This window comes from Centruroides sculpturatus, unplaced genomic scaffold (assembly GCF_000671375.1).
Source record: "Centruroides sculpturatus isolate CEXI.00-Female unplaced genomic scaffold, Cexi_2.0 scaffold4, whole genome shotgun sequence".
NCBI classification, from domain to species: Eukaryota; Metazoa; Arthropoda; class Arachnida; order Scorpiones; family Buthidae; genus Centruroides; species Centruroides sculpturatus.
The window spans coordinates 60,973-74,374 of NW_019384444.1; the positions used below are offsets into that span (position 1 = coordinate 60,973).

The 13,402-nt window shown below is 27.9% G+C and overlaps 1 protein-coding gene across 1 annotated transcript; it reads right to left on the reverse strand.

Annotated features, from left to right (window-relative positions):
* Positions 1-583: 583 nt before the first annotated feature.
* On the reverse strand, positions 584-11,111 carry LOC111620282 (ras-related protein Rab-43-like). Its single transcript, XM_023362179.1, has 3 exons — positions 10,865-11,111; positions 4,148-4,331; positions 584-2,999 (listed from the first exon to the last, which is right to left on the reverse strand). Exons 1-3 carry the CDS (start codon positions 11,042-11,044, stop codon positions 2,740-2,742), a joined length of 624 nt encoding a protein of 207 aa, XP_023217947.1. The 5' UTR covers positions 11,045-11,111; the 3' UTR covers positions 584-2,739.
* Between the last annotated feature and the right edge of the window lie 2,291 nt (positions 11,112-13,402).

Here is a 13,402-nt window from a genome sequence, read left to right on the forward strand (position 1 = left end):
CAGTATGAATTAATCTACGGTGTGTAATGAATACATTAAAGTGATAAATCTATAGAACTGTTCTTGAAGATTACATCAGTCTATTGTAGAATTAAGTTTTTATAATATGAATGTCCTTAAAATTTGAATATTATCACAATGAATGGATTCAGTTCAACTTTAGCTTCATGTAAATATATGGAATATATAAAGTTATTGATTTCAGCAAGACAAAAAATATGAATCTACATTATCTGATTTACGAGAGGTTTTTTAGTTCATTTATGATGAACGTAGCTTAATATTTTATATGTGAAAAATTTAAATAGGGATTAAATTCTATATCGTATATCCCTTATTAATATCACATTATATTCAGTCATCACTAAACTTATCAGTGCCTTCTATCACTATCGCTATCTTTGCTTCTACATGGAAATTTCTTATATTAATAATTTACTGTCAATACATCACGATACAAAAATCATTTAATCGAGAATAAACTAAATTTTTACGTATTAGAAAATTTTCTTGCACCAAAATCGTTATTGTTTTTGAAATTTAATTCTTTCCATTGCTTCAAATATAAAATGTTATTACATTTGGCACAATAAATGTTACAAAACTTTTAATCAATACTTTTACATTCAAAATGAGCAATTTTTTTCATGTAAATTTATTAAAAAATTATAATGAATTACAGTTTTCTTAATGGTAAAATACAGGATTTTATAATTGATACATTTCATTTACTTTTAAGGCCATTTACGCTATTGCTCATTATTTAATTACTTGTCAGACACACTTTGATCATCAAAAATATTCAGGATTAAATTGATTCCCTTGTTTTGAACATGTTCATTTAATATATATATATTGATTAAAGAGAATAATTCTAGTCGGAATGTTTGGATACGTTTCATTTGTACAAATCTTAAAATTTGTATTGTTGGAAAATATTGTATTTTTTGAAAATACAAAATCAAGAATATGAAAATTCATTAGTTATATTGAAAGATAATCTTAGAATTTATATATATATTAAATATATTTCACGATTATTTATTCATCATAAAATTGGGTATCTTGAATATACATAATTTAGTAATATTGTGAATAATTCTATTGTAATAGTATTTTTGATCAAATATGATTGTCTGTAAAAAATGAGTTTGAAATTGTAATTTTTATTAAGATAAAACTCTTTAAAAAACAATGCAATCATAAAATAAACTTCCAAAATCCCACATTATCCAATAAAAAACTTTAAAAAACATCATAATTCAAATATTTTAGTAAGGCACAAATGCTAAAAAGAAGTATAGTATGAACATAAAATCTTAATATATACAAATATTTAAATTAAAAAAATATATACACACAAAATATATTAACTGAATTATAGGGGAAAACTAAGTAAACTGATTGTGCGATCCTAATCTTAAAGGATTATCTAGTTGAAAGAATAGATTAACATTTTATGCCTTTATATACATTACACTTATTTATATAAATTAGGAGAGAAAATAATTTTCTAATATGATTTCATATAGACTCGGACAATGGACTGCTTAATACATAAATCCAAAATTTGTGTGTTGAATATACCTGATTTTATAAGTATATCCCTGATTGTGTTTACAAAACTATAGAAGAAAACAGTTCACTCATTAAATCAAACAGCTTAAAAATATTTGTAGAATGTCATTTAAGATCTATAAATTTATATCTTTGACTGTTCTATTGTCAGAGAATGGAGTAGTAATCACTGTTGTCGAATCAATGCCTTGTAAGCTTTTGATAAATATTAACAGATTTTTATGAATCTGTGAAGTTAATGAAGTGAAATTCTGTTAAACGAGAAACGTTAAATTGGGCAAAATGAGCCTCTATCAGCAATTTTTAAAATATTACCATAAACTAAATGAAATGTAATGATGAGGATTAGCATTATGCCATTGGTTAGACTGCACATTCAATCAATCTATCACAGTGGATTTGAGGCAATATTCATGTATAATTATCTACTGTAGTTGACTTGACTAGAGAATTAAATTCTGGATTCTTATAGAATCATAGCAGAAGTTTCTGCTCAACAAATTTGATAAAAATAATTATCTATTATTTGCCAAATTCAAATGAGATCAAGCTTTAACAAGATTATTAATAGAACAATATATGTATATATAAATTCTTGGAAATGAAGAATATATTTCAATTGAAAATTGTAAAAACAAGGCACAAAAATTGAAAGAATTCAGGCACTAAACAATTCAAATGAATAGAATTATGAAAAAAGTGCTATAAAACACGTATGGCACTAAAATAATATGGAGAATTGCTGTGTTTTGTTATGATAATTTATATGTTTACTGTTGTGAGAGTAATACCTGAATGTATGCTAAACTTATTTTGCATATATTATATGTTCACAATAGACTTGTACCATCAAAATTAATTTGTTTTAAAATTCAAATACTTATTTAAATAGCCTGTTTAAAATGCTGGCTTATTGCAGATGTGAACGAAATTTTTATAAAGCAATACTATTGATATTCGGTAACAGAATTTAAAACAGAAATGAAAACTAATTATATTATTAATGAAAATTTGATTAATATAAAATGGAATGTACAAAATAAGATTTTTAAATGATATGTTAAAATTAAATCTTTTAACTTTTCACTTCTGTTTAAATTCTGCTATTATTCAATTATATATATTAAAATGTTCCCATGTTTTTCATTTGATGAAAAACATTTATGAATGACAACATTGAATTCGAGAACCTATAGAGGTCGTGTTCAATGATAAGTTTTTATTTTCTTGCATTTTGATATGACCCGATGTATCGTAAATATATTTCATTGTCGTCGCCAGAGTTACAAAAGCCTGTTCTACATTGGTATCTTCTTTTGCACTAGTTTCTATTGCTGCTGTGAATTGTGGTATCTGATGAACTAGAAATTCTGCTTCTTCAGTTGCTACTTCACGAAGTGCTTCCATATCACATTTATTGCCTGAAATTTCAAAAATATAAATTATGTCCAAACTATTGGAGTAATGATGTGATATAAATTAATCCTTAAGATGATGATATCAAATTATAAATTATAGCTCTGTTTTTTAAATTACAATACTAAAAACCAAAAAATTAAATTTTAACTTATTATATCTATAATCCTATTTATTTAATAGATTTCTTAAATAGACAAACAGATGCATGCATGCATAACACACACACATGTATATAGTTGAACTTGTCTATCTCAAATCTCATCGGAACAAGAAAAAAATTTGAGATATAGTGGTTCCTACACAGTAAACAGTAATAGGTTCAATTAAAGGTATGGTATGGTATTTTATTAATACAATAGCAAGTGAAGTAAATATCTATTAGGTATAAATAAAATTTTTGACATATCTTAATAGAAGAAGTTTGTCAATAGTTTCTAATGCCTGACTTTCTTTAACCAATAAGGCTACAAGCCAAACTTGTAGCCTTAGCCCACCAGTGGCCAAGTGGATAAAACCACTAAACAGGTCATGGATTTGCACCTGGCCACATGGAGTTTTCCAGGTTTACTTCATGTTTTTAACATCTAAGCAGGTGCCAGTTTCCCATAGAAAGTCCTCCCAGCATATATCTGATGTGTCGCATTGCCATAAACAAATTAACCAAACCAAACTTGTTTTGTAGCTACAATTTACGCCATCAAAAAAGTCACTGAGCATTGAAATTAAAACTGACACTTCAGTGCATAATTTGAGACAGAGGTTTTGAAAGAAAATTATTTTAGATAAACATGGAAAATATATTGAATTTAGGATGAAACAAAATGCAGAGAAAAAAATAATAAATTTGAGATAGACAGGTTTAACTGTATATATTTTTGACTCTGCTCTATGGATATTACGAGGGCTTTTTTCCATACCCATCATGGATTTGACCAGACCCATTAAAGCAGTATATTGGATCAAACAAACCACTCAAAGATTTCCAAAGTTGAAAACTTAATCTTGAACTCCAAAATGACAGGCTGATTAACAGCCAAAAAAATATAAACATATCAAATTTTATATCATATTTTATAACATATCAAATCATATATCATTTTTATATGTGAAATTGTTACAAACTAAGACCAATTTTTAAAGATTAACTCACCCACTAATAAAAGTGGAATGTCGGGTGCAGTAAAACGTCGAACTTCTTCCACCCAATGTTGGACACTTTCAAAGGTAGCACGCTTTGTGATATCATAGACAATTATAACACCATTTGCACTACGGTAATAACTTTGAGTGATAGTACGAAACCTCTCCTGTCCGGCAGTATCCCAGATTTGGAGCTGTAAAATATATTTAATAAATTAAGCATAATAATATAAAAGCATATTACATTATTATTAAGCCAAAAATGCTTAACACTAAATCAAATTGGATGTACAGATTCTGATAAAATTATTACTTAAGTTAATAGATTATCTGCACCTGTGTTTGCGTTCATCTACTATGAGATGAGGATATACTAGCAAGAGAAGTACTCAAGAAATTAGTTAAGGCACTTATTTGAAAGGTTACTTCCTACCTTGAATATCAGTATTGATTTCAAGGTATTAATTATTTTTGTTTGTTTTAAAATTGCATATAATTTTTCAGACTGGATTTTTATTGTTACTAGTTTACATTTAATTTCTATCCAACATCCAAGTGCCTAAAAAAAAATAGCTGGTGTTAATTTGTTTAACATTCAGATCACAAATTTCATAGTCATTATATTAAGAATTTAAATGATTTACAATTAATAAATTTTTTACCAGAAAAAAGTTTATATGAAAATTAAGTTTATTTTTATTTTATTTAATTATGAAATATTTTAAATATTCTCAATGATCATAAAGACATCATAAAGCATTGCACAAACATAATATCCTTCAATTATAATCCCTCTTCTTTATGCAAGCAATCGTAAGCATTGTATTTGATTGTAAATGTGGGATGAAGCTAAAAGCACTCAACCTAAAAGGTCCTTTGTGCACGAAAGCATTGTATTGACATTTCCTTCTAAATTATTTAAGATTGTGTGCATCTACCTTCTTTCTATGCACATTACAATAAGGGGAAAAAACTAAATACAATAATTTTATAATATCAATTTATGACTTTGAAAATAAAAATAAAAAAAACAGAATACTATAAATCAGAAAGCATTTATAGTATTCTATAATAAGAAATTTCTTAATGAATATATAACTAACAGTTTTAATATGTAAAAAATAAATAAAAACTGTATAAATATTCAAATCGTACAGATTCAGATATTATTATTGATAGAAAATCTGTGCTTTTAAGTATGTTTAAAAAATCTTAACTGACTCAATCCTCTGTCCCTAAGAAAACATTTATAAAATTTTCATTTTATATCCTTTATATTTAAACTGTGTGTTCAGGAATTGTATTGTTACCTCTAGATACATATGTAGGATCTCTTCAGATGATATCTAACAAAAAATTTAGAAGGAAAGTCTTCCCAGCATATGAGAATAGCTATTATTGTAAACAATTACTATTGGGTACAAAGAACTCCCATAAAGACTTCTACATATGGAAATTTCCCTTCCCCACAGATAGTACCAGAAAACCCAATATTTGATATACACTCAAACCACAATATAGCACCACTAAACATTTTTGCCTTCAAAAATCTGCACAAAATCAAATATGTCATTAATCCAAAGGACATGAAACAATAAGAATTACATAAAATAATGAGTTTAAAGTTTGAAAATCACGATTTGGCAGTAACAATGCCCTTTGCAATGCAAAATCGTACATTTATTAGTTCACAGACCAGAGCATTTTCTATTTCATATTTATGAGAGAGATCTGTCTTGTGAGTATTCACTATTGCTCCATGAAGGTGGTGCCATATTGAAGTTTGATTTTATTAATAAGTAGTATTATATAATGACATTTTCTCAATTAATTACATCTGACAATATATGTAATATTGTTTCATTTAGTTTATATCTAGAGAAATTATTCTGAAAATTTCTATAAAAAGTTATAATTGGGGGAGAAAAAATATGTTGAAAAGTACAAAAATAAAATTAAATAATCTTAGTACACTAAATATATTAAATGAGTTATGTACAGTACAGTACCTGATGAGACAATGTATAGTCTCAAACAAATTAATCTAATAAACCACTGATTTATTCAACCTTTTAGTGTTTTAAGATTAATTTTGTCCAAACAAATGGAGTCATCCATTGCTTAGACAGACATTAAAAAGTTTAAAATCACTTTAGAGCTTTTACTTCATGAATCCAAATTTTGATACATATAATTCTATACACTTATCGAGCTTTGTGATGTTTGTTATACTTATATATACCTCTCTAGGTAAAACATTAGCTGGCTGAGTGCTGTGGTGGAGTTGTACTTAGGCTGTGGACGTAAGAGTTGTCTCCAGCCGGTGCTGTGATTAACCGTGTAAGGTTATATCCAAATTTAAATACATCTGGAAGCAAAAGATTGCTTGGAGTCCGAGTGGCACAACTGGCAAGTGCACCGCACGTTAAACGGAGGCTACAGGTTCAAGCCCTGCCCCAAGTCAGTTTTTTTCTTCCAGATGGTTCTAAATTATTTAATAAATTATTAAAAAATTATAATTATTAATTTAGTTAAGAGATGGTGCCTAATGTCTACCTCTAGTAGCAAATTACTTTGTATTAATTATTTAAATTAGTGGAATTATAGCCTGATTATTTAGGTGATCATTTGGTAATGTTTCTATACATATAATTAGTGNGTATTGTGTTTTATTCCAAAGACACATGGCAAATTTTCCATCAAATTCCTTTATTAGTTGAGTCAACTAATAAAGGAATTTGATGGAAAATTTGCCATGTGTCTTTGGAATAAAACACAATACTAGTGTTTACTATGCCACAAATATAAAACACGACATGGTTTAAAAAAACAAATTATATACTGTATTTTTATTGTATATGAAACAGCACACACATGTCTATATGAAGTAATGTATTTAATATTATCACATAAGTATAAACAGTAATGTAAACTTTATCAAAATAATGAGAAACGTACAGATATAACTTGACACTTTCATTCATTTATTCCAGTGCTATGTTCTAGTTTTAATTTATTTACTTAATTAATACCCAGCTAGATACTTCTTAACCTCGCTAATAACACCTTATCTCGCCGAGAATTATTTATTAGCCGTAACGAATGTTTTCGATCCGTTCTATGGGCCGTCTTCGAGTTTTTAAAGATTGTGGAATATTGATAACTGTTCTTTTTGTATAGAACAGCTAAGAACTCATTTAATTTGTTTAGAATTTATTTTATAAGACTGCGCAGATGAGTATTCTGTACTCTTATTCTCGAAGTTGTTTGATCTGTTTGTAAGCTTATTATTGAAACATTCGGCTCTGAGATGTTTATAGATTTTGTATGAACTGTAGATCGTCTATGCCCTGTTCGCTTCTTGTTCTGTAAGTGTTGCCTTAGATATGTGCTATGATATTTTGTCTATCTGGTAATCTAATGTGTCACATTAGATTCTTTCCTCTCGTAATGTAGAATTATATTTCAGAAAAATGACTAGGTCGCAAAGTGCAATTGGTGGACCACTTGAGTGTGGTCTGCCAATTGCACTTTGAGAAATGCTATTCTTTATGATAGTTCTATTATACGATGATTCCTGTAACCTAATATATGGACTAATCTTAAAAATGTATTTAAATATTGATGATATTTATGACATTGATATACATAATTTTTAAAAATACTTGATATATTATATTTGTGTATATGTAACTATTAAATAAGATTTTTGTTTAGCAAAAATTTAAATAAATTGCCTGTGTTTTTTCTTAATTTTTTGTTTTTTTAACAGAACTTTCATGATTCACAAAATATTTAAAATGATAAATGAAGAAAATTATTTTGCATTGATAATAAAGATTAGCTTTAGAAATCATTACAGTACTTCAGTTATTATACAAAATATGAAAATATTAATGTATTGTTTACTGTATGTATTTATATATGATAAATTGCTTTTGTTTATATTTGGCTTAAGTATTATTATTATTAAACTTTTGTTTGCATTTGACTTATATATAATTCAACATGTAATTTCATTATAAAATAATTGTTTAAATAATATCATTTAGTGTACTAAATTATAAAGTTGACTTACATAAGATNTTTATGATTTCTATATATATATATATTTATTGATATGAAAAAGTGCATAGCAAGAGACAAAGACATGCCTCTTTCAAGCACCGTAAGTAATACAACTTAGTAGAACAGAATAGACAATACATTAATTGTAAACAATCAAAAGTATAATGGTGATACAGTAGTAACATAAGATGTTAGCATACAATAATATATGAGTTATATAAATTCTTTGTATTAACTTACATAACTCGTATGTAGATATCAATATGAATAACAACTGCAAAATTCATTTTAATACACTATAATCAACTCATGTATACCAAACAATTTATTTTCATTGTACTGTATAAAAATATTCTGTACGTGTTATATTAATTTTTTATAAACTTATGTAAATCTACAAGTGAGTTCATTGCTTTTATGTCATCTTTCAAAGAATTCCAAACTTTATAATTAATATTTGACCAATGGATAATCCGAATTTTGATAAATGGAGATTTTTAAACCTGTAATAAATGGATCTGGTATATTTATTTGGAGTAAAACAATTATATATTGCAGAATTTTCATCATTATGATTAAAAATGTATTTATATAAATTATCAACAGAAGAAAATTTATTCAAATTTAGTAATTTTCTTATAAAGATATGTCACTTTCAGTTTGTATAGTATAAAACCAGATTTTCCCCAAAGTTTAACTCCATAATGCAATTTTGGTTTTGTAACTGCCTTATATAGATGCCTTATTATATAAATGATCTATGTAATATTTTAATTTAGAAATAATGCAAATAAAGCAAAATGAAGAAGTAATCAAAATATGAGTAGACCAAGTCAAATTAAGATCTATGGTTAAGACAAGATAATTTATACCATAAAAACTATATTTTTATTATTTCCTAAAAATATTGAAACTTCCAGATCAGAAGGAAAAGTGTCTTTTATTAGAAAATGTGTTGTAACAAACAAAATTAAACAGTATTTATTAAAATTTCTGCTATTTACAGAGAATTATGTTCAAATACACCAATCAAATTAAAGTAAATACATTAAGCAGCCTACAAACTGCTCGAAATGACAAGACATTTCAGATAATCAATACAGTATAAATATCTTGACATCTAATAATTCTTTCTAGTTATTTTTGATATTATTCAAGTATAATTTAAATCCAAATCATTAAAATCAAAAATATACAAATTTATCCAAGGAATAAAATTACAATTTTTGACTTTATAATGCAGACTAAAACTTTTATGAACAAAAAATAATTTTCGTATCCAAGTTAATTTTTGTTAGGAGAAAAAACTGACAATTTTGTTACATCATTTGCCGAAGTGAAGCACTTTTACATAAAAATAACAAAGGTTACAAAAATTTGGTTATTTATTAAAATGATTCACATTCATTAATGCTAAATCAAGTTTTTAAGGAGTCAAACAGATCATTTTTTACTTCAGAATTAAATGTTTTTTGGAATATCTCCCATCATCAGATTCCACCATTATAAAGATTAGAACACAAAAAACATTTAATTTTGAAATAAAACAATCTATTGGACTCCAAAATTCAATTTAGCATTAACAAGCTTCAATTTATAGCTCGGAGATCATCACAAAGAATATTAAAAATGATTTTTTATAACAGAATAATTAAGCAAACATTCATGATACTTGACTTACTACTAACAAAGTTCATGGAATGACAAACATTCAGAGCCGGCCCTACCATAGGACGAACAGAGCAGCTGCTCCAGGCGCTAAGTCCTAGGGGGCACCTCAGTGGTAAAGAAAATTAAAGGGTATAAATTAGGGGCAATCAAGGGGGCGCCATAATAGGATCTCGCTCCATCCTAAAACTTGCCTTGGGCCTGCACTGCAAACATTAACACGTAAATAGTTATTGATATTTGTAAACAATTAACAATGATCTCAACCTTTTCCCATACAATCCAAACAGTACAATTACACCTCTGTATCAGATGTCTGCAACTTTATCACAGTCATAGGAACAAACAAGTCAAAGGAATCGCACCTTTGCATGCAATACAGCCTCCCAAAATCAGCATATTTCCAGGTTGTGCACTATTGGTTGTGTCACTCCACTAACAAGTAAGACTATCGTATTCAATTATTCAGCCTACACGACTATCAGCTTCGAGTACTTGATTTCATATTGTTTTATGGAGTACAAGAACTTGTCCCCGTGCATATAGATCGTCAGCCACGGCTCGCTATCACTTGTCTCGACCACCATCTACAGTATAGCAGTTCGTACCTTTGAAGACAAACTGAAGGGTCACACGTACAGGTACAGGTACAGTTCCTTTGACTTTTTTGTTCCTATGAGTATGCTCTACAGCTCTGTTAATGTCCCAAACGTCTCATTCGGAGCTTGACTTGACCCTATTAAATTTCATTTACATAAGTAAAACACAGTTACATCATCAACAACGGTGAAAGTTACTTTTAGTTACTTTGTTTACGTACTTGTATATACGTCATTTAACTAAAAGTAACTCCAACCGATACATTATACATTGCTTAATTATTCATGTTAGATGCACGAAGACGATCGGAATTTACGCTTTTCGAGTGGGATTTTAATAATAAAAAAGTAACGTTCTAACGATAAGATTATAAACTCGTAAATCATTTTACCTTTATTCTTTTCCCTTCGATAGTTAAGGTTTTCATAGCGAAATCGACCCCTATCGTGTTCCCATAGCGTTGAACGTAAGTCCCGGAACGAAACCTGTGTACGACGCAAGTCTTGCCCACTCCGCAATCTCCGATCAAAACAATTTTGAATAAAAAATCGAAATTTTCGTCATCATTCATATTTACTTCTTATGACACACACACAGACCGACTCTCATTCCAAACCACCAACTGGCCTCTGACGATAGCGACCCCTGCCGTGAAAAAATAAAACAAAAATAAAATAATAATAATAATATGACGTAATGAATGACGCAATTGCCGTTTATGAAAGTACTCGCCCTAATTTTGTCATTTACAGAAATATTCTTCATTTTGAATTTTCTTGACGAAATTCTCTAGGAATTCCATATTAAATGACTCCACATCCGAAATCCTGAATAAATTATTAGTTTTTTTTTTTTTTGTTCAATGTCTCTTGATTATTTAATATTTTTTAATATTATTTAACTTTTTTTTCTTATTAAAAAAATCATAAAGATGGGGATTAAATTTAAATTTTAACCGTTATTTATTTATGTAATAATGTAAAATATTTTATAGTTTTTTTAATATTTAATTTACATTCGAAAATTTTATATATTTTCTTTCGTATATGGCCTTGTAGCGGTGTTCTTTTCTTGTATTTTAATTCATACGAGCAGATGTTTTGATAAATAAACCCAATTTAAAGACTGATTTTTATTTTATTTTCGAAGAATAGCAAACAGAAAGACATCCTTTTACATTATTTAACAACGTGTGACAAAGAGTAATGAGTTACATGTGGCTTTATTTAGTTTGACGAGACGAAAAATGGAATTAATCAAACAAAATAACCGTCTTTTCTTCCCAGCAAAAACTTTTTTTAATCAATTAAACAAACGTTTTCAATTGTACGAACGGCCATCTTCACGTCGTTTACATTCGTGTAGAATATAAATTATCGTTTCGTATGCTTTATTATAAATTTAAAAAGCATTAGAAAGCATACGAGAATACTTCTTGTAAAGGAATGATATATTTAGCATTTAGTTGTATAATAGCCTATATTTATAATACAGTATATAGATCCGTCTAGAGGGAAAAGGTGAAGATTTTTTACCGACCAGGAGAAAATTTAGGCTATAAATTAATGCTATTTTTACTAACAAATAAATAATATTCTACGTATTCACTTGTTCGAAATAAAAATAGAGATAGGGGCCCAGGAAGAGGCAAAATGGGCTCGCTCTACCCCGGGCCCCCATATAGAAGCTTTCATTGTCCCTGTATAGTATAGCTTCAATTTATATTCTATTCGCATGTAAATGACCTGTTGAGAGTTTGTAAGAGTCACTTTAGCAGGCCTTTTTATCCTTTTATTTTTTTATTTTTGAACAAATGAAATACATAGAATGTTTCTTTATTAACTTAATACAAAGCATTTTTAAAGATTTTATTTTTTTGTTAGTAAAACTAACATTAATTTGTAGGGATAGGGCCATTAATTATCTATTCCTCAAAACAAATAATTTATCTTATCGTAATTTATGCCGTTCAACTTTATACGTGATAATATGCCGTAATATTGTACGTTTATCGATTTGGGTCTGAGAATTATTGTATAGTGATTTAGGATATCAGTGACTTCTTAAATTTATTAGATTCTCTATAAACTAATCTTAATATTTTTAACGAAAATAAAGCATATATTTTTATATGATGCTCTATTAATAATTATCGTCGAGAGGGGGAAGCTGGGGATTTTCCCCGTGCCCGGAGAAATTTAAGAGTCAATAGCGATTTCTACCTCTATAAACTAATGTTATTTTTTAATAACAAAAAATAAATTAAAAATAAAGAAACATTCTATATTATTCTCAGGGCCGGCCCAAGAGTTTTTGGTACCATAGCCAGGGCATCCAGCTCAGGGTACCCAGAGTGCCCTTTAATTGATGCTGGATGTGGCACCCCTAAATTTCTGCTTTCTAGGTAACTGCTTAGTGCGCTTATAGTTCTGGTTACTCCATTTATTCAAAAAAAAAAAAAAAGTGAAAGAGGCCCACTCTACTCCCAGGACCCACACCACTCTAATAATACTAATATATTTTTATCGCTTAAATTATGTTAATTATGTTTATATATTATAAAACAATGAACGTTCAATCAAACATATTGTTAATGTCTAATAAAAATTCATAATTCGTATAATTATGTATCTATTTATAGTGTTATAAAATCAGCTTTATTTTAATATTGTAAATAGGCTATTTAGGGATTACTCTCTACGATAAATTTGAATCTGTATGATTAAATTATTATTATACTATTAGAAAAATTCTTAATGCGGGTCGGTAACAACAATCAGAAATTGATTGGCTATTGTTGGAAGTAGACCAGATGTTTCACTTAAATGTGGACATATCTTTCATCACATCTAGAATAAAATGAAAGAAAACATATTCCCGTTGTTAGGTCAACTTAGTAATACAAAAATATTCTTATAATTCTCTCAAA